The sequence below is a fragment of the Podarcis gaigeae genome (genome assembly GCF_964106915.1).
Source record: "Podarcis gaigeae genome assembly, chromosome: 3".
Taxonomy (NCBI): domain Eukaryota; kingdom Metazoa; phylum Chordata; class Lepidosauria; order Squamata; family Lacertidae; genus Podarcis; species Podarcis gaigeae.
Window position 1 is genome coordinate 60883772 of NC_139680.1, and position 22249 is coordinate 60906020.

General features: G+C 43.7%; 1 protein-coding gene and 1 long non-coding RNA gene across 2 annotated transcripts; both read left to right on the forward strand.

Moving 5' to 3' along the window:
- The first annotated feature begins 633 nt into the window (after positions 1–633).
- LOC310841147 lies at positions 634–1619 on the forward strand. Its single transcript, XR_014562383.1, has 2 exons — positions 634–780; positions 1007–1619. It is a non-coding gene; the product is annotated as an uncharacterized lncRNA (long non-coding RNA).
- Positions 1620–8206: 6587 nt separating this feature from the next.
- SLC35D3 (solute carrier family 35 member D3) lies at positions 8207–17496 on the forward strand. Its single transcript, XM_083733988.1, has 2 exons — positions 8207–8793; positions 12139–17496. Exons 1-2 carry the CDS (start codon positions 8358–8360, stop codon positions 12963–12965), a joined length of 1263 nt encoding a protein of 420 aa, XP_083590114.1. The 5' UTR covers positions 8207–8357; the 3' UTR covers positions 12966–17496.
- Positions 17497–22249: the final 4753 nt, after the last annotated feature.

Consider the following 22249-nt stretch of genomic DNA (forward strand, 5'->3'; position numbering starts at 1 on the left):
TTCTCTGCCAGAGGCATTCAGCCTACTCACATTTGGGCTGTTGGAACTTTGCACCCTTTCAAATACAGTACCGCAAACACTCCAAGAGAGGCCTTGGCTTCCACTGCAATAAAGGTTTGCAAACTGGACTGAAACACTGGAACAATTTTGTTTGTGTCTTGGCCATGGTAATCTGTCACATTACATATCAGTGATCACTGACGAATAGCTCTGTGTTACTGTGTCCTAATCCTAGTTTTAGATTAATGTACTAGATAGGGAACAGCTAAGATACAGGAAGTCTCCATGTAATTGGGAGAAGATCAATAAATGTGATGATATTATAGGAAAAGAATATTTATTAAAACTTTTAATAATAACACTTATAGGTCAGACACACAGCTGTTATCCTTTTGCTGCCAGACATCTGCTATATATAGTTTTTAATCTGTTAATTGCATTTTAAACTGTAAAAACTTTAGCAAACCATAGTTTTGGGTTTTTTAAAAAAAAATATCGTATGGAGTACAGTGTCTTCATACCTAAAATCATCTTACGTTATACAACAGTATTGACTATGGGACGGACTACCTTCTTTCAGTTGTGGACACAGACCAGTCCAGAAATATTTTCAGGTGGCTGGGCAAAGCAATCACAGGCCAGAACGCCAAAGTGACCACCTGCAATGTAATAGCCAATATAATCCCAAAGATCATTTGCTGAAAATCCTGGACCTTTGGACAACTCCACCAAAAATGAATTCTCTACTTTCTTGAGATGTGGCTTGAACACTGGTAAGCTGTATACTAAGTGGTATCGTGCAATCCAGTAACATAATAGCAGCTTTTCTGTAATGGTGCTTCTGGGCTTTTTTATGTATACTTTAAAATATGTATCTGTATGTATGTACATGCAACCTTTGACACTTAAATATTTTCTGATTCTGTTTGGTTTCAGCAGAAATTCTGAAACAATGATTCAACTTGGTTTCCAACAAGGGAGAGAAAAAATAAGGTTTTCCATTTAGGTATGTTAGGGTTGCCTCCTGGCTCATTTTTTATTCCCAGAAATATCTGGTATTTTGTGATGGTGATTATTATTACTATATAGAGGTCTATTATTTTGGGAAGAGCAGAGATTGCTGTATTTTAATTCTCTCACCAGGAGGCAGTGGAACAGATGAAATCCATAATAGCTGTTGCTTTTTCATTTTTGCTATTTTAGCTATGCCTACAAGCTGAATACTGTGTCTGGGTGTGCAGGAGGCACCACTGTTGTCAAATGAAATAGGGATCTGTGTATACCTTTTATGCGTACCTGTGCCAATTAATCTTTCCCCCTCCATGGCAATGAATGGATATGTCTATTGAGAAGAGCTTCATGCAAATTTTACATTTGCTGAACTGGAACAAATTTCAGAATTTGTTTACTATTTAACAAGTCTTTCTTCACTGTATTAAAAGCAAAAGTTCCATTTTCTGTTTTTATTCATTGGATCTTGCAGGAGACTGAAGTGTCACAAACACTTGCAAATTTATCAACCGAGAAATTGCAGAGAACCATAAAATGACTGCATATAGCTTTTCGTAATATTCAAGGTAATAAATGCTAGTCCTTTGCAATAAAACTGATCATTTCAAGCCTTAGCAGTTATTCCTTTTATCTCATCTTCCTGGTCACTATGCAAGCAATGTAGTAGTGAAAATTGAGGTAATGGAATATTTTGCAAACTAGGTGTGCATGATTGAGAGATACCAGGGGGGAAAACCTCAACAAGCTAGACTTAAAACTAGACAATAGTCAAGTATGAGGCCAGAAATATCGGGCTTTTATATGCAAATTTCTCACTTTGATGAGAGGGGTTCTGCTGCCTGATCTCTACGTCCAATGGATAAATCAAACTCTTCTGTCAGCCATGCCATTTGCTAATGTTTCTGTCACAAGTTTCTAAGTCTAGATATCCTTTTTAAATACTGAGTATATATAGCCCTGAATATGTACATTAAATAAATGTAGTTTGGCTTTTAACCTTTAACAACTAATTTCTAAACCTGGAAGGATATAAACATCCTGCAGAACAGTGAAAAATGTTTCATCAGCAGTAATTGAAAGCCAACTTTTAATTTTTCAAACATAATCATTTTTAAAAGCAGTGGCTTTTAAGGTTCACAGCAGTATCTTTGGGTTCTCCAGTAGCTATATTCACAAGTGGCCTTTTAAGTAGAAATGTCATTAGTATTTAATCCTTATTTTAAAGGGCACATTAAAGTTCTTTCATATTTATCCCTTTGCATGGCTTTGCACATGCCGTGAAAATGCGAGATTCCTGTGAAACTGCTCTGAATGTTTTATCACAGTAAGCTTTTTAAATTATTGTAATTCCACATTAAAATTAGTAGACTAATTCACAGTCTGTACTTAGCTGGAGTAGACCCTTTGAGACAAATGAGATTTTGCCTATGTAAATGTTAAGTGAATCACCTCTAGGAAAGATTTAAGAGATGTTTCCATTTGCCATTTTGCTGTTCCAGCAAATAGTGAATTATTTATTTGTTTATTTAACACACACACAAACACACACGTGTGTGTGTGTGTGTGTGTTTTCATTGGTTGGGGGGGGCAATCAAAGCGGATTACTAGTAAAAATGGCCAAACTAGTTCTGGGAGGCCCCTTAGGAAGTGCAGAGTGCTTGGTTGCCCACTGAGATACATTTACTCAATGCTTTGTGGGTAAAATCTATTGTTCATATTGATGTAGATTCCTCTGGGGTATCTGTACCTGAGTATATAGGCAATGGACTGAATCAAACATTGGTTCTCTTCAGAGTAAACCCATTAAAAATAATGACTCGAGTACATTTATTTCAATAGGCATACTCTGAGGAGGACTAACATTCAATCCAGCTGGCTAGCAGATGCTAGCTTGTCATGCGGTTGTTAGGCTGGTAGAGAACATAGATATTGTGTTTATCTTGCCATCCCTACAGAAAGGACTCTGTATATTCTGCAATAGTGTTATCAGATTGTACCAGCTCAGAACTTGGTGCAAACAAAAGCAAAGCACAGACTAGGCCAGGTCTATGAAACCTTTGGCCCACCCGATGATGTGGGTCTCCAGTTCCCATCAGCCTCAAGCAGCATAGCCAATAGTCAGGCATGGTGGGAATTGTCCATCCAAATCTTGATGGCTGGAGGTTCCCTATCTCTGTAGTTCTTAAACTTGAGAAGACTGGCTGGGGGGGTAATGCTTAGCCAGCTTTTAGAAGCAAAGGTTAACCTGGAGAGTGGTACCCAGCAGTCCTATAAAATGTGAATGAATGATACAAAAGTCACATTTTCTTAGTGCAAAATTTGGAATATGTACGTAGTATTGTTGTACCCCACTCCTTAGGAAACTGCTCTGAAGTCCTTCAGTCTAAACCACCACCCACTCTTTCTTGACTGGTTCATGCAATAACAGCAAGAAAATCTCGCAGTGGAATGTGATTGAAGGATCTGTGTGAATGTGGATGAAAAAAATCTTGCCACAGGAACAGAAAATTTGGTGAAGTTTTGGCAGGAAATACCTGTGAACATGAACCTGAAGGAATGTGATGCCTTCACACTTTCCCCCTTGTGAAACTTCCATTCCAAAAGATTCTTTGTCATGTGTATGACCTGTGGGGTAGGTCCTTAAAAGACTGACAACAGGCCTATGACACACATGCTTAAAATCTACATATGCTAATTTATATGTATGGATGCCACCTTAGGCCAACTTCCAGAGGGGAAACTGACCTGTAAGCAAAACTTTGAAATATTAAAAGTTTTTTAAAGGCGCTGAGGGGGGTATCCAGGGCCCAGTGTGAAAGACTTGGGGCTCAGACCACACTCTAACAATATCCTTGTGCCTTGATTCCTTCAATTTATGCAGCATATGTCCCTAAGCAGTAGCTAATTTTCCTGGAGATCTGCTTGGAAGTGAGACATGGTGAGCCAGTGTTGCAGCCACCGCCACTTAATTTTTTTCCTCTCAGAAATTTTGGCCAGTTTTTGCTCAGGAATCTTCAGTGGCACAGGTTTTATTGTATCTGTCCTTGTCTGGGGACAAGAATAAACATCCCAAACGGTCTCATTTACTGTGCCAAATTCCACAGCTAATAGCAAACGTTTTCTCCGAAGTGCTGGTCCTTAAGTAGCCAAAATGGCATCATCCAGGCACAAGAGGGAGACAGCAGCAGGCTTGGAGGTTTGTGGTGGTGGAGGGGAAAGGAACAACCCCTCCTGCATAAGGTTGGTGGTAGAAAATCCCCAAAACAGGCCATTGAAGATTTAGCATGCTCAATGACCATGGAATGCTGACTGATGGGTTGAAGGGGAATGGAAACCAAAGGAAAGGGAGGAAAGAATGGAATATCCTGGGAAATTGTATGACTCCATGCACCAGCAAACTACAGGTCCCAATTTGAATGTACATTATTTACTTCATGGGATGGGGCAGGGGCTCATAAAATAATAAACTGTTAAAGCAACCCAGCACCATCAAAATCCATCACAAAGCAAAATTTGTGGGAAATGTCAGGGCCAAACCTGTGTGTGTGTGTGTGTGTGTGTGTGTGTGTGTCCCCAATCTTCAGTTGTTGTTGTTGTTGTTGTTGTTGTTGTTGTTGTTGTTGTTGTTATGTGTGTGTGTGTGTGTTTCATGTTACTTTCTGTTACATTATATTTGTTGTTGGAAGCTCAGCAAACTTTTATTTTCCTGCAAACGGATTGATCAAATAAGGGTGATTAATGTCAATGATTACATTATAAAGAAGTGTAGAAATAGAGCCCTTTTTTGGCCTCCTTGCTGCGTGTGTGCGTGTCCATGCGTATGCCTGGGTCTTCTTCCACCAGCATCACCATGAAATTGAGATTTCAGAGGAAAAGAGATTATCAGCCCCTCCACTGGGTCCCTTAATGCAATTTAATGGTAACTGGCAGCAGTGTGTCCTGTTTTCATTCAAGATCTTATCTAGAATTGGTGTGCTGGTGCTCTTCATTCTGTTCTACATTTAACACGCTTGTCCATCCCATAATCCCCAGCATGGTCACAAAAGCGTGAAATCATAGTGAGGACATTCAGAACGTGCATTAAGGTTATGCTAACAATATTTAAAACAAATCATATCAAGAGAGGCATGATGTAGCAGACAGAATGTTGGATTTGGAGAAAGGGAAATGAATTCAAATCTCCATTTAGCCATGAGAACCACAAGGTGACTCTGAACCAAGTTGCTATCTCTTAGAGTGGGGGCGACGGGACCTCTTTTCAGCCAGAAGCTCAGAATTCCCCAGAGGCCAGTGATGTGTGGGACCAGAGGCAGAAGTAGTGGGTGTGACTCTTGCCTCAGTACAGTTGGCTAAATTCCAGCCATGGAAAAATAATAATTTTCTATACACATGGACACAAGTCTCCATCTGGGCAAGCAAGGGGCATTCACAAGGACATATTCTGGTCAGGAAAATAAAATAATGGAGGACATGGAGTAAGGCTGGTAAGGGATACGACTTGGGGAGGAAAGATAATGGTTGGGATAGGGAACCTACAGGCGTCCAGATGTTGCTAGACTACAACTCCCATCATCCTTGATCATTGGTAATGCTGGCTGGAGTTGGAGTCCAACAGCATCTGCAGGGCCACCGGTTCCCCATCCTTGGCCCAGGGAGAGTCTTGAGAGACAGGCAAGCCTGGAGGGCTGTATTTGGTCCCTGGGTCACAAAGGAAAAAAACCCCTCCCCCATATCTCATGGTGACTAGCAGCTCTTGCTGAATCAATGGGGGCTGCAAACTATTATATGTTTGCTGCATCATTTGTTTAAAGGGGATGGGTGGTATTGCTAGGAAACATTCTACCTTATAAATTTAAACATTATCATCACAACTTTTTAAAACTGTACTAGGTTTTGGGCATGAGTTAATGGAATTTTGTAGCTGGTCATTAAGGATGTCCCCAGCTCTGCTGTCAGGCCTGTAGCTAGACTTGTAAGTCCTAAGGATGAAATAGTAAATTAGTGAAATTTAAAAGCAATTTGTTTAACATGCTTAGAGTAGTTGTTTTATTTTAAATTTATGTAACTGCCCATCAGTAAAATTATCCAGGCAGCATACAAAATAGGTACAAGATCCCAACAGGCATCTAGCTAGCTAGCTGGCAGCTGCGAAGAACAGGCTGCTGGACCAGATTAGAAGTCAGAACTGCTCTTGTGTTCTTCACAGAAAACAGCACAATGATATTAATAAATGTAGTAATGCATCAATACAGTAATTCAATTATTTGTATTTTCATATTTTTGCCCTGGTGGTGTCTACCACATTTTTCTCAGGCCAGGGTTTGTGATTCACCCACAACTAGCGTGCAACAAGCAAGAGGAGGGGAGTTCAGTGTAGAGGCTGCTCCTCTCCCCGCTCAAGGTGTGGCCCTATCCTGACTGACGAAGAGGGTTGGGGGAATGACCGGCGTTCCTGCCCAATGCTTTATTAGCGACTAAGGCTTAGACCGCTTGGAAAAGGTCTAATAGAACCCAGGTCTATCTGAGGCTGTTAGCCATGCGCAGACCCAACGGAGCCCTCAGTATCAGTTGCTAGGGGACTAAAACTAGACACAGGATCCTGGATCTAGGAGGATATTCAGTTTCACCTTCTTATCTAAGTAAAGCCCACGGAACAAAGCGAGAAAAGATGCACATGATTGGGCAGAACATCACCGAAGAAAGTCCTAGACGCTGACTGTCCACCGTATTCGCATAATTAGAAAATATACAAATCTGTGCAGGGGGTTGTTTGTTCAAGTAATCGCGTAGAAGTAGCTCAAAATTAACCTCTTGGTCTTACCCCATGCGCTTGGAAAATGGATCTTTTAATATCCGTGCGTAATCTTCTCGCTTCTTGTTTCCGTTTCAAAGTCCTTTGCAAACAAAAAAGAAAAAAAGCGGGGAAGAGAGTAGAGAGATCGCGATAAGTTTTCCACATCCTCCTCCAGTTCTTCTTCCTCTTCTTCTTCTTCTTCTTCTTCTTCTTCTTCTTCTTCTTCTTCTTCTTCTTCTTCTTCTTCTTCTTCTTCTTCTTCTTCTTGCAGTCCTTTGGGTGATGGCAGGTGTCAGGTGGAGTCATTTCCCAGACGCGCTTAGGTGGCTTGCTGAGTTGTTATGGCTGCGCGCTTGTGGATGTTTGGGCTGGGAGTTCCACGTAGGGTTTGCCGGGATCATCCTGGAGGCGGTGTATGTAGTAGTTGCAGCTCAGGGCATCTCCAGTCGGCTGCTTCCTTTAAGATCCTTCCCAACCCCAAAGTTCCCATTGGGCACTTTCCCTTCTCCCTGCTCATACATTGGCAATTGGTTTTCTTTTGTGGTGAAATTTCAAAGCGTGATTTTTTTAAAACAGAGATAATATGCTATTCAGAAATCGCCGCATTATTTAATTACCTTAAGCTTTGTGGCGCATTCATTGATAATTTGCCGAAGCACTGAGACTCCAAACACGCGCGCACCTCCGCGTGAAGGGTTAACTTTTTGCTGCTGCTTTCGAGGCACCTGTTTCTTTCTGTCGATTGCAGAAAAGCGACCAGGCACAAGACTGGATCAATATTTGTACTGCCTTATAAAGGATCCTACCCACATTCATTCAATAAGGATGGATGCCTATTCCATTAGCGTAAGTGAACTGCACGGAAAAGCCTAACCTATAAATTGGAAGTTGTGTTTTGGGCTTTGTGTGTGGGTTGCTTGACATATTCGACGAGGCACGCCAAGACTGGTTTGTTTGTTTTCGCTTGGAAGGAGAGACAAAACTTAATGAGGATTCCTCTCTCTCCTTTTTAAAGATAAAGGTTGGGGGGGTGGCAGTTGGAAGGGTGTGGAGGGGGGATTCCACCTACCCCTCGATCTTTTGATTCAGCCCCGCTCCTCCTCCTCCCTTTTTCTTCCAGGAACAAAGCGAATCCATGATTCACGCGGGTCAAGAAGGAAGCGCGGCCAATGCACTCCAATTGTTCCCATTTAATTAAGGTAATGGGAAGCGCCCGGGCAGCCAGCCCCCCTCTGCGTCAGCAAGAGGAGCTGCTGGGCGATGGTGTAGGCAGCAGGTTCCCGAGCCTGCAGAGGCATTTCCCCGCGGATCCCGTCCCCCCTCCCGCCCGCCCCTATTGATCACTGTCCCCGTCCAGTCCGTCCTCCGCGCGCGCTCTTGGCGCACAGCAAAGTTGCCCTTTCCAGCCTCGCAGCTGCTTCGGCGCGGAGCCCTCCAGCAGCGCCAGGCGAGGGGCGGGCGGGCGATCGCGGCGTCCTCAGCAGCAGCAGCAGCAGCAGCCGGGAAGGTAGCACCGGCTCCGGCGGGAGGGAAGGAGGACGCAGGACGCACCATGCAGCTGTGCCGGGGCCGCGCGTTGGGCATCTCGGTGGCGGTGGCGCACGGGGTGTTCTCGGGCTCGCTCAACATCCTGCTGAAGTTTCTCATCACCCGCTACCACTTCGCCTTCCTGACGCTGCTGCAGTGCCTGACCAGCTCCACGGCGGCGCTCAGCCTGGAGGTGCTGCGGCGACGGGGCGCCCTGGACATGCCGCCCTTCGGCTTCAGCCTGGCGCGCCTCTTCGCCGGGGTCACGCTGCTCTCCACGCTCCAGTCCAGCCTCACCCTCTGGTCCCTGCGCGGCCTCAGCCTGCCCATGTACGTGGTCTTCAAGCGCTGCCTGCCCCTCGTCACCCTCCTCATCGGCGTCCTGGTGCTCAAGAACGGCATCCCCTCCGTCGGGGTCTTGGTGGCCGTCCTCATCACCACCTGCGGGGCGGCTCTGGCAGGTGAGTGACGGAGAGAGAGGGAAGCCTCGCCACAGCTCCTCCTAGGTCCGCACGGCTCATTTCACCAGGATCCTGCGGGTTCTACCCTGTCCTGCCTCGTTCCTTTGATTAGTCCCCTCTCATCGCCCCCTCCCCCTTCATATCCAGCTCCTTGGCATGCCCAGCGCAGCCACATCACCTCCCACTGTCCTTTCCTCACCCCATCACTTCCCGACTCATCAGGCCCATCACCCACCACGTCCCTTTTCTCTCTCCACTCTGGTCTTTCGCTTGGATTCCCACTGACTCCTGCTGCGACCCTCATGCCACCTCTATCTTACCTCCTTCCACGCTTCCTTAGCTTTTATTATTACATCTCTGATCATCTCTAGAGCTCGCCTCAACCTACATCATGTTTCCACACCAACCTTCAACACAGCAGTTTTCCCACCCCTTAAATATATTTTTATGATAATATATTTTCAGCCTAATATCACTGTCCTGTCCTTAATAAAGTGACTATAAAGGTTGGAAGGTGGGTGAAAAGATAGAGATGTAAAAACATGTAATGTAGTTTCTTCCCATCCCCTCAAATACTTTATTCCACACTTACAAGCCTCAACCAATTCCCATTCCATCTCCACCCCTTAAAACACCCCAGTAAAGTCATCAGTATCTTCTCAGCCAATATTATATGAAGATTAGTAGTACCTCGCCAAAGTTCATAGCTCCACACTCTTACCACTGCTCCTTCTCCCATGACTCCTTGTCCCATCATCCTCCCAGTGACAGGGTCTTGTCTCATCCTTCCTCTTCTACACTCAAGCATACAGTTCTGCTCATTAGCAGAGGCTGCCTCAGGGCTGCTTCACACAGTATGAGCTCCCTGACATGGCTAGTTTTATGTCAGGGTACACATCTGTCTGCCATTCTCACATGTATGTGCACTGTTTGCATAAATGCAAACTATGTCCGAAGCTGCCAAGGTTCTAACCCAAACTTGCCCCCCCTTCCATCACAATTTACCACCCCCTTCCCCTATGTCATGGGTTTTCTAATTTTTTTAAATACTCATTTTCTCTATAATAAAGAGTTCAGTGAAGGCTCTTTCTAACTAAAAACACACAGGTAGATCACCTCCATGTAAGAAGCAAAATATGTACACTTCAGTACACCTGCAGTACATCTGTCGTCAGTCAAATTTGCACTCCTGTGTTTTCTATGCATGACCCATGGACGTGATTTTTCCTTTATGGGGATTACCGTATCTCCATGCAGGAGAAATGTCATGTCTGAAGTGGCCCAGCTGATTTCCCCCAAGCCCTCTTCTTCCGCTAGCCCCATTTTATTTGCAGCTGCCTGGCTTGTCTGTCACATGGCAGCTGTTGTTAAGGATGAGGAAAAACTCTCGAGAAAATCCACATTATGGATCCGTCAGGCAGTGCCACTGTCTCTACAGTCTATAATTAAAGTCTATTACCAGTGCCATTAATAGACAGGGGTAAATTCTATTTAGGAATAACTGGATTGCCAGAATTCATGTATACATGTATGCATGTTCAGAAGTGAGAACTAGTTCTGAATCCTCAAGGATAGTTAAGCTGGGATGAATATGACTGAGTTAAAAAAAATAATGCTTTAGCTATTGCAAGAACTGTGCAGATAGAATAATTAACCAGCAATTCCCAATGTCTTTTTATCTGGTTATTAAACAAAGTGGGGTGTCATATTTTCCCTCACCTTGGAAATAAACTCTTGCTTAGTTTAAAAGGATGTGAAAGAATGAAGCACACAAATGAAGAAATATTTGCCCTACAAAGAGATCTGGATATTATTTTATTTCATTTATTAGTTAAGAGCATTTATGTACCACTTAATCATCAAGCCCTGTAAGCAGATTACATAAAATCACTATGAGACAATGACAGTCAGTAACTTAACTTCTATATTTTTCCCCTATATAAATATTTGTGCCATTTTCCCCTAATTGTTTGTTCATGAGAGGGTGTTATCTAGAGACAGATTGCTCAAGTTGTGTCTGCTTTCCATAGAAGGCAGTAGTGCAGTTGGCCAAAGTTGGATTCTGGACTTAGTGCTTTTAAGGGGGCAGCGCTCTTTAGATGGTAATGTGGACCTTTATTCACCTCACAATCTGGAAATGCAGCCCTGCTGCATCTGAGTACCCTCCTGCTCATTCTGCTAGACCAGGCGCTGGACTTCCTCCCCACTCACTTCGAGAAGGATTCAGTCACAGACAGCTAACTAACATGGGCTGCTGGGCTATATTCTGTATTAATTGGATGACCCAGAGTGTGTTCAGGTGCTCTTATCTGTGGAGGAAAAGGAACAGCTTCCTCTCTTATGGCATAAGTACCTAGATCACTGTACAATCACAGGGGAAGGAGATGGGGAGAGAGAAACCTTGTTGCAGGGAGAGGAAGAAGCTTGTTCACTATGTTTTCTTACTTCTTTGCCACACTTCTTTGCTCAAGTTCATACAAATTGAGGGAGTGTTAAAATTTACCAGAGGAGATGCCAAGCATCTTCTGGCACAGGTGACAGGTGATTTGGTTTAACTTCAAAGGATAATTTTAAAAACAAATCTACAGGAGTGTATTTGTGAATAGGTTACCATCACAATCTATTTATAATATTTAAAAACAGCTTTAAGGGTGCTTTGGGAGTTGGAAGGGGTGCAGTGTATTCATCCGAGACCATATCCAGCAGGTGTACCCTATAATCTTAAAAAAAGAGGTGCGTATATCTTTTGCAGCGGTAGCCAAATCACCTGCTACCCTTGGCTTTTCTGGGCTACACAAATATGCAAAACTGTTTTGACTGGTGAAACTCAGAACAAAAACCCTAAGCACGTGTAAAAACAAGCAATGACTGCTCTGTCATGGTGCCTCAAACTAAGCTATTGTCAAACACCGCACCGTCAATCCTTTTGTTTCCCTCAAAGGGAATGCAAGCAGATATTGGCTCTACAATATTACATATCCAGCTGAGTAAATTCAAGCTCTTTCTATTCAAAGCATTATAGGAATGAACGTAACAAGTGGGCTTCTGCATGTATTTGTGGATAGTTACTTACTAAAAATTAATTTAAATGAGGGCTGAATATGAACATTAGAGACCCCTGTGAAATCTTGCATTTGTGCTCAAGGCAAACGGCCTGAGATTCAAAGTCTTACTCATTGCTACTGCTGCAATTGCTCTGGCACTGACCTTATCGTCTGCTGTAGGAAAAGAGGGATGATCCTGCAGAACTAGACTCGTGATCTCTCTGAAATGTTGCTATAGGCAGAGTCCCTACATCCTGGCATGTAAATGCATGTTTCTTTCTCTTTCTTTCAAAATCGGCAGGTGCGGGTGACCTGACTGGTGATCCTATTGGGTATCTGACTGGAGTGCTGGCTGTGCTGGTGCACGCAGCCTATTTGGTACTCATTCAAAAGACGAGTGCAGATAGTGACTATGGGCCCCTTACGGCCCAGTATGCCATTGCTGTTTCTGCCACACCTTTTCTCATCATCCTCTCCTTTGCCAGCATGGATGCCATCAATGTCTGGTCCTTCCCAGGATGGAAAGATCCTGCCATGACCTGCACCTTTATTGTGTGTGTCGTGATTGGCTGTGCCATGAATTTTACCACTCTCCACTGCACCTACATCAACTCGGCTGTAACCACCAGTTTCGTTGGGGTCGTGAAGAGCATCGCAACCATCACGGTCGGGATGGTGGCTTTTAGCGACGTGGAGCCTACAAAGCTGTTTATAGCTGGTGTGGTGGTAAATACCATAGGCTCCATCATTTATTGTGTGGCCAAGTACATGGAAACGAGAAAGCAGAGTCATTACGAAGACTTGGAGAAGGAAATGAGGGAAGAGGAGAAGAAAGAATGTGATGGAGAGCAGCCACCTTTTGTAATGGAGGAGATCTCCAAGGACACAGAGCATGGGGAGACACCAATGGAGGAGTCAGCAAATGGAAGCGACCTGCAAAGCACAGAGGAGAAGGACAGCATAGTGGGACAAGGAAATGCGCCCATTGTCACTGATGGTGGCAACTCTGAAGCAGTTACCAACAGCTCATTAAAGGATGCCTACCTTGGAGTATGGAGGTTGGTTAGGGGGGCTAATTATATGAAAAAAGATTACCTAGTAGAGAATGAGGAGCTACCAAGTCCTTGAAGAATAATTTATTATCAAATAATCAAGGATATGTGCATTGTTTTCCTTGTGGTGGGAGTACAGAAGGACTTTCATATGTTCACAGACAAATCTTAATTGTTTATTAGCAAGATTTTACCTCATTCTCAAGGAACAAAGGCACCATGGTCATGCTTCGATTCAGTGAAATCCCATTTTTTGTGGACTTTCACTGAAATCAAAATCTCTGAGATCAAAACCAGGCCTGGACCACCAAGCAGGTGCCCCCACCACACACCACAGCTTGCTTTTATAGTCACATAAGTCAACTTGATTGAATTAATAGTGTGTCCCTCTGTAAGTACTCCCTGAAGTACTAATGGAATTACTCTCAGCAGTTAAAAGCATGAGACCCAAAAGCAAAAGCTAAAAAGATTTGTCCAAAAGGTAATTCAAAAGGAAGTATCACTGGATTCTCTGTGGTTTGAAAGCTAAATGAATGGGAAGTGCAAAAACCATGAGTCATCTCACTGATCCCACTTGCCATCTTCCAGATATACTGCAAGTCCCACCCCTATGTGGACAGCCCTTGCAGTGAATGAATGGAAGTAAGATAATAAGATCTTCCTGATAATTGGGCACCATCCCACTTTCTCTCTGCCTATTCTGCCTTTGCTGACAAGATGAGAGAGGTGTGGGAGGTGGACTGAGGCTTCTGTATCCCAGCTGGCCTCAACTTTCTCAACTAGTCTATTTTTAGTTAATATTCATGGCAACAGGCAAACTCAGTGTGTTCAAAAATACTTTGTGCACTGGAAAGTTCGGAAGTCATGTATTATTTTAAAATGTATTTCCAATGCAGGATTATTGAAAGAATAAACCACTCTGAGGGTTTCCCCCTCCTTACGATCTACAGGTATATAAATTTTATGAAATAAATGAATAAATGTAAGCCATCTGTCCCCAAACTGGTGCCCATGTAGTTGGACTCTAATTCCCATCAATTCCCATTAGCATGGCCAATGAACAGGGATGATGGGAAATGTAGACCAAAATATATGGAGGACACCAGGTTGAGGGAATGTGGACATAAAAAGTCCACCTAGTACATCATCCAACCAGATGCATTCAGGAAGTGTACAAGAAGGTCTTGAAGGGAACAGCCTCTTCCACAGTTGCTGTCAGGTGATATTCAACAGCACACTGTTGCTGAAAATTGAGGCTGTTGTACAGCCATTGGCAAAACAATCCTCCATTAATCTGCTGAATTCCCCTTTCAAAGCCCTCTGTGCTAGCAGCCATCAACAAACGTTGTGATAGTGAATGTTATACTTTAATGGTGTGTGGTATGAAAAAGTACTTTCTTTTGTCTTATAACAGAAGCATTATAAGGTGACTTGGGGCTGCATTCAAAAGGAAAGTTTGTAGAAAGGAGTTGATGAGGTCAGGTGTGAGGGGCAGGGATGAGGTGGGGTGAGGCAGCGGCAGTGAGACCACCACCACCACAAACCCAGAGCTTCCCTCAACCTTCCCCAAGCAGCAAGTTATAAATCGAGGCAATCGTCTCACACGTCCAAGTCCCAGCAGGCTTAAGCTGGATTGAGTTCCTCTTATCCACCTGAATGCTACTCAAGAGCTGAATGGGTAACAAGAAAATATTGATATGGTCTGGGTCCTCTTAACATATGTATCTACTAGAAATTATTTACACACACACACACACACTTGCCTCAACACATCAGCCTTGTTTGCACTAAACAAAATGTGTTTCTAACTCATAGCAGGGCCGGGGTTGCATGTGTAAGCCTTGAGTTCATGGACAGTGGCTGCAGGAAACTGAAGTATCTGGAAGCACATTTTACTGCTTCTGGCATTGGCCTGGTTTGCACAACATGGTAAGCCAAACGATGGCTTATTGGGGCTGTGTGAACATGTAGGCTCCTGCAAAAGAGCTCACAAGTCCACTTTGCTCCTCAATTATTATTATTTCTTTACTCCTGCACTAAGCTAAGCCAAGGTTTATCATCATCATCATCATCATCATCATCATCATCATCTATTATTTATTATTTATACCCTGCCCACCTGTCTGGGTTTCCCCAGCCACTCTGGGCAGCTTCCAACAGAATATTAAAAACACGATAAAACATCAAACATTAAAAACTTCCCTAAACGGGGTTGCTTCATGGTTAAGCTCTAATCACATTCTGTAGCACGAATGAACCTTGGCTGCAGCTCATAGTTAGTGAGAGAGCTTAACCACAACCCTGTGTTTGGACAACACAGTAAGCTAAACTTTGGTTTACTCTAGTTCAGCATGGGGTGGGGGTAAAAAAGACTAAGGAGGAACAAAGTGGCTGCAAGCTCTTCTCTGAGCCCCCACATATTGACATGGTCCCAGTAAATCATAGTTTGGCTTGACTATGCAAATCAGCCAATATCTGAAGCAGTAAACTGTGCTTCCATATCCTGAAGTTTGTTACAAACAATGTCTGTGAACCCAAAGCTTGCCCACGCAATGCCACTCCTGCTACAAACTAGGAGCATGCCACAAATCGTAGATGGCAAAAGGCAAGCACATGTATGCCCTTTTTATTTCAAAGATGATAGGCCTGACCTCTACATGAAAGCCTCTTCCACTCCTGCTGCTGTGTTCCCCATGCCCCACTCCCAATTTCATTTGCAGACTACTTCTCATGATTTGGGTATTGTGAAGAAGGGAAGAATGAGAAAGCAAGGTGCTGAAGTAGGGAAATTGGCCTTCCATCCAACATTCCCCAATGAAACCCTTTTTCCTTGAGATGCTACTGAGAACAATCAAAAGGACAAAGACAGAGACTATAGGCAAAATTCACCAGTTAACCATGCTTTTTCACTGCAGGCACAATTTTCAGTCCTATATAGGCATAATTCAGTCAACTCCCACCATGCCTATTTCTTTCACTGGGCTTTTATGCTCACTAAAGCCTTGTTGAAGCAAGTGGAGGTTAGGTCATATCTGTGCTTGGTGGGCTTTAGCCCATAATTGTTAAATGGCTTCAGACTGGACCACACTGTGGCTGCATTTAAAATTTGACTGACATCAATAGAGTACTTGGCTGTGATTTAAATGATCCAAACTGATCACATACTTTGTGTGCAGAAGGTCCCAGTTTCAATTCTGGGCATCCTCCCATTGAAAGATCTCAGATTGCAGGATTGAGGAATACTCACCAGAGACTTTGGAGAGCTGACAGCAGTCAGAGTAACAAGTGGCTTTCAAATCCTAATCCAGAGAACCTTGTAGTTCCTCTGCTTAGGTGTCCCAGGTATCCTGCAATGAGAAGACCAGTGCAGTGCTACCTCGGGTTACATACACTTCAGGTTACAGACGCTTCAGGTTACAGACTCTGCTAACCCAGAAATAGTACCTCGGGTTAAGAACTTTGCTTCAGGATGAGAACAGAAATCGCGCAGCAGCAGTAGCGAGAGGCCCCATTAGCTAAAGTGGTGCTTCAGGTTAAGAACAGTTTCAGGTTAAGAACGGACCTCTGGAATGAATTAAGTTCTTAACCTGAGGTACCACTGCATTGGTGGTCTAATTTCACTGAAAGTTCGATTGCCCACCAATCTTCCATAACCAGCCATGTCCAAACACAAGAGAGCATTGACTGTGCTGGTGAAATGACAATGAAGCCCAGAAGACCTAACCAGTGCACATGAACCCAGTATTTTCTCCAAGACAATCCCCCAGAATTCCCTTCAACATACAAGGGTTCCATGGGAAAGAAGCTCCCCAGATAACAAGGATTCTTGGAAATGAGGAAGTATGAATCACTGGTGTCGCTTGTGCGCACACACACACATATGAATTTATGGCCTGATTTGACATACTTTAGTTTCATATATTCATATGTTTTCCTTCTAGGAAATTCATTGCTTTATCATTCATTTAAACATGTAGTTATTTAATAACATTGTCTACCCTTGAATATTAAAATAGGTTCATTCTATTATATGCAGGCAGGTGTGGTTCAGTAAATTAGAAGGCTTAATTACTTTGTAAATTAGTTGGCCAAGGCACAGAATAGTGATTCCAGATCCCTTTTTAAATATGTTCAACAAGCCATGGAGAATAACTTGATTTTTGACCACACAACTCTTTTGGTACCTGGAGGCTATGAAGTGCTGACTTACCACCAAATATGGTGCCTTTTCCACATGCTTTGTGGGAAAGTCCTGGTTTGCTGCTTTTAAAAGTGCTAGTAGAAATATCTGAAAATACCAACAGTATTGGACACTTTTAAAGTGTGCTGGTGAAACTTGTACAGTGTAAAAAAGAGAGACAGAGGAGAATGCGTGGTTATGCTCTATCTCTGTTCATAGCTTAACATGGGTGTTTAAGAATTCCCAGCTTTTAAAAAATGGGGATTTGGTAAATGCAGCCCAGAGGAGGTTTTTTTTGTCAATGAAAGAGACTGTCGTAATGTAAAATGATATAACTATTGCCTCGTGCTGAGGCATTTTAATTGCATAAATAGAAGACTTCAATTAATCTGGAGAATGAGACATGGTAATAAAATGCATTGCTTTACAGATGCCTTAAGAAGTTTTTATTCTTGTTGGGGTGATGAGGAGACGAGTAAGTGGACTTAAACTTTAAATTTACTTATCTGAAGTATTTGTGATCCTGTGTGTGTGTAAGAACAAGACAGAGCGCATGACATGCCTTTCGTAGATTTAGGTGTATGTTTTAGGGCATTATACACCACTGCTTGTGGGTGGTGCTGTGGGTTAAACCACAGTTTATATATACAGTGGTACCTCAGGTTACAGGTTCAGGTTCAGGTTACAGACTCTGCTAACCCAGAAATAGTACCTTGGTTAAGAACTTTGCATCAGGATGAGAACAGAAATTGCTTGGCGGCGGCACAGTGGCAGCAGGAGGCCCCATTAGCTGAAGTGGTAGCTTAGGTTAAGAACAGTTTCAGGTTAAGAACGGACCTCCAGAACAAATTAGGTAAGTACTTAACCCGAGGTACCACTGTATAAGGAAAAGGATTTCTGAAGGTGTGAGGGAGGGTGAGTTTGGATTGGTTCATAAAATCTTTCTCCTGGGAAAATCAGAGAACGGACCTCTAGAACGAATTAAGTTCTTTACCAGAGGTACCATGGTATGCATTTTGTGTACAACTAATTGCATGTGACTTGATGCTGGATGGGCTCCCACATCTATATATAGCATAATCTAGGTAAAGGAAAAGGGACCCCTGACCGTTAGGTCCAGTCGTGGATGACTCTGGGGTTGCAGCGCTCATCTCGCTTTATAGGCCAAGGGAGCCAGCGTACAGCTTCCGGGTCATGTGGCCAGCATGACTAAACCGCTTCTGGCAAACCAGAGCAGCACATGGAAATGCTGTTTACCTTCCTGCCAGAGCGGTACCTATTTATCTGCTTGCACTTTGATGTGCTTTCGAACTGCTTGGTTGGCAGGAGCAGGGACCGAGCAACAGGAGCTCACCCCATCGCGGGGATTCGAACCGCCAACCTTCTGATTGGCAAGCCCTAGGCCCTGTGGTTTAAACTACAGTGCCACTCGTGTCCCTGCATAATCTAGGGCTTCTCAAACTGTGGTCCATGTACGGCTGAGCTTCATTCAGGTGATTCATGGTGTGTTTGTGGATTTATAGTTGAAAATGGCACATCCATCGCATTAAATATTCTCATTGATTTTTAATTTTCATTTCTTACATTGTATTTTATTGTGTTGCTGAATTCTATAGAATTCAAATTGTAATGCAATAGAATGCAAAATGTAAGAAATAAAAGAAGCAATTAAAATACAATGAAAAATCATACAACATCTAGCATGGCACAGGCTGCAAAATCATTAAATGGCCCACCAAGATCCTCCGTAATTTTCAAGTGGCCTGTAGGAGGAAGAAAGCATAGGAATTGCTGACATAATCAATGGTGAAGCAATTAGTTAATGGGGGGGTGTCAGAACCGCCCCTAGGTCCCAGCTCACAGAGGACCAACGCCCGGCTGTAGTTATGTACAAAAGTCTTTATTGAAGTTCAGTTTCCATTTCAAAGCCGCAGCGTGCAACTCTACGTCTTAAAGCCTAGACCGGCGAAGTTCCGTCTGACTCTCCTCCCCTTCCACACCAGTTTAAGACTCTAGCCTTGCTCCACCTCTTCCTTAGCTCCTTCCTCCTCTAGGCCCTCCTGCCCGCTGGGGTTTCATCCTTTCTGGACTCTTCTGACGCTGACCCCCCTGATTCTTTCCCCTCCTTCCGGCGGGCTTTAGGACCTGGTTCCCTATCCGGGCTACCTGCTGTGCCGCTCGCCTGTACATTTGAACTTGGCACGCGCGCCCAGTCGGCAACCTTCCTCTTGACCGTTCCCTCGCTCTCCGATGGAGGCGTGGCCAACCCTGACTCATCTTCTCTCGCTGGTGGTGAATACACTGGCCCTGATACCTGGGACTCCTCCCCCCCACTACGCTCTGGTGGGGAAGCTGGTCCTGATTTCCAACTGCTGCTCTGGGAGTCCCCGCTGGCCCCTTGCTTCTGGGGTGTCCCCCTTGGGGCCCCCCTTGCCCTGGCCACCGGCGCCCCCTTCTGTGAATCTTCCGATTCGCTGGAGAGGCTCATGGAATCTCTCGGGCTACTGTCATCTTCTCCTACGCTCCCCTCGGATTGCTCCCCCTCGCTCTCCATCTCCTCCCCTCCCTGCGCTCTCGCTGCGTCCCTGACAGAGGGAAAGTACTGTACTACAATTCCAGAACTGATGGAATCAAGAGGATAGTCATAGGTTGAAAATCAAGCCCAGATTGGTTTGGCATGGGACTGTTGCCCTGCTGAGACCAATTCATGCCGCATGGCGTTCAGTCATATGGTAAACATAAGGCAGGATGCCAGTCAGGAGGGTGGCTAGGAGTAAATGATCACTTTGTAAAATATAGGTGCAACTTCCTACATCTATCTCCCATTAATTGGTCACTATCTGCATTTCCTGTATGATTACTGAAAGCTCTTGGCATGAAATTGGCCTCAAAGTCAGCTAATCTCAGTCATGTGAAAACATACTGCGCTGTACTGTAGGCATTGCTTACTTGGAATGATTTTACTTGGTGCTGTTTGGCAAAAGAACTGTCAATCATTGGCCATTGAGACATTCATTTCTATTAATAACAGTGCCTGCAGACCCACACTGCTTAGTACTGTTTAATATGTATCAAAGAGTCAGCACTCTCCTCTGGGAACAGCAGTTGCCATTCTTCAGACTAAAGACATGGGTGAGCAATTTAACATGAGAATATTTTGAAGGGCGCACAACATTTGGTCTGGCAGTTATAATAGGTGATTGAGAATTGAGGGAAACACTTATTGTTAACAGAAGTAGGCACGTCAGAGAGAAACTGAAGAAAGAAAGACAAATTCTCATTTTGCTGCCATAATAAATGAGTGGTTGTGGTGCACAATGGCATTCTCCAAAATAAACATTAATTTTTGTGTCAATATGGCATATTGAATATGCTATTGAGCAGCACCTGCTGTAGCTCTACAAAGCGGGGCACTATAAGAACTCAGGCAAGGAAACCAGCCTAGCTATTGCTTTGGGGTTTTTTTGTTTTTGTTTTGGAAAAGACATTTTACAAAAGGCATACAGATGTCCGTGTGCTTTTGGCTGCGATGTCCATGTATCTGGTTTAGTCCCTAGCAATCATTGTAAGATTTTGGAGAGAGAGAAGAGGGTAGGGAGAGAGAAACAGTGTCACCAAATGACTTTGGAACAAAAAACAGTTTGGGAGTGAAAGCTTCAGTTATCACAATCCAACACAGAATTAAACATGCTTAAACCCATTGAAATAAAGTTTTGGTTGGACTGTGGCATCTGCCTAATTTCGTTTAGAAAAAAATCTACCAGAAATAAAGGAACTGACTTTAATATGCATTAACAAACCTACAATTATGGCGTAATTTTCTTGGTTACAGGTAGGTAGCCGTGTTAATTTTCTTGGGTCTTTTTTATGGTCATCGGTCTAGCATCCACATCCCTTGCCTTGCCTTCTCCTCCTTGCTCCTTTATTTTGCCCTTAGTATCTTCCACTACCAATTTAAAGTAGCTTTAAAATCATAAGGAAGGGAGATAACACCTTTCATAATGCACTAATGCCATTTTCGTTGCATCTCTCAGTCCTGGAAAGCTGGGGACAGGCATAAGAGTGGGGCTGAGGAGAGTGTATCCTAGACACACTACAGCACCATCTAGTCTCTTTATGTACCTAGCTATAACAAGTAAAGTGCGCAAGTAAATTAAGAAGAAAAAACATTTTGCTGGTATAACCTCTGGATTATTTGTTTTTTTATAATGTAGAATCTATCATATTAAATATTCCGAGCAGTTGTAATACTCTTGAATGCAGCTTGTCTACTTAGTTCTGCTTTCCCCATTGCTGCCTCTGGTTTTTAACCATAGGCCTGTTCAAGTGCAGAAGAGGAGGAAGCAATCAACTCTGCCCATCAATTAGTTCTGTGTTCATGCTTGATGAGTTTGCTGGAGGTCATCTCAAAGCTGTTCATTCAGAGCAGTCATTGTTGTAATCAACGCGTGCCGTCTTGTTTCCCTTTCACCCTCTGGAAGGATGTCAGGAGAGACATCTCTCAGCAGAGAGTGGGGTGAAGGAGTGTGGTACTCACCCATGCAAACATAGTTCATATTGCTGGGCTAATGGAGCCAATAGATTATGAAGATTTAAGTCAGGGATGGGGAACTTCTGGTCCTCCAAATCTTGTTGAATTCCAGCTCCCATCAGCTCCAGCCAGCATGGCCAAAGGTCAGGGATGATGGGAGATGGAGGGCAACAACATCTGGACAGGTTCCTCATCCTTGAGTCAAGCCAGCATGCCAGAACGCCTCCCTCTTGGCAGTGAGAGGAGGGTGTTCTGGTGGCGGCGGCAGCAGTGGGGCAGAAGGAGTGCCACCTCTTGCACTTTTGCCACCTGAAGCGGGAACTTCACCCCACCCCATGGGCAGGCCAGCTCTGTTTCTTGTGCTGTTCCATATTCAGAAGATAACTTACAAAATGGATTAAACTTGGTTCAGGTTTAAAAAAACAACAACACCACAGTGATATAAAATGTTTTAAGGGTTTAGCTTTTTACTAAATAGCACCTGATAATTTTAACTCAGATTACTTGATACATGTGTGCTGAAATCAGAAACACCTGCTCCAATCAATGACAGTCCTGTATTGAATATGAGATACCATCTTTGAAGGAATGTCTGGTGGAATAATAAATAAATAAATGCCAGTACACTTTGGGGAAAAGGAGGGCGCAG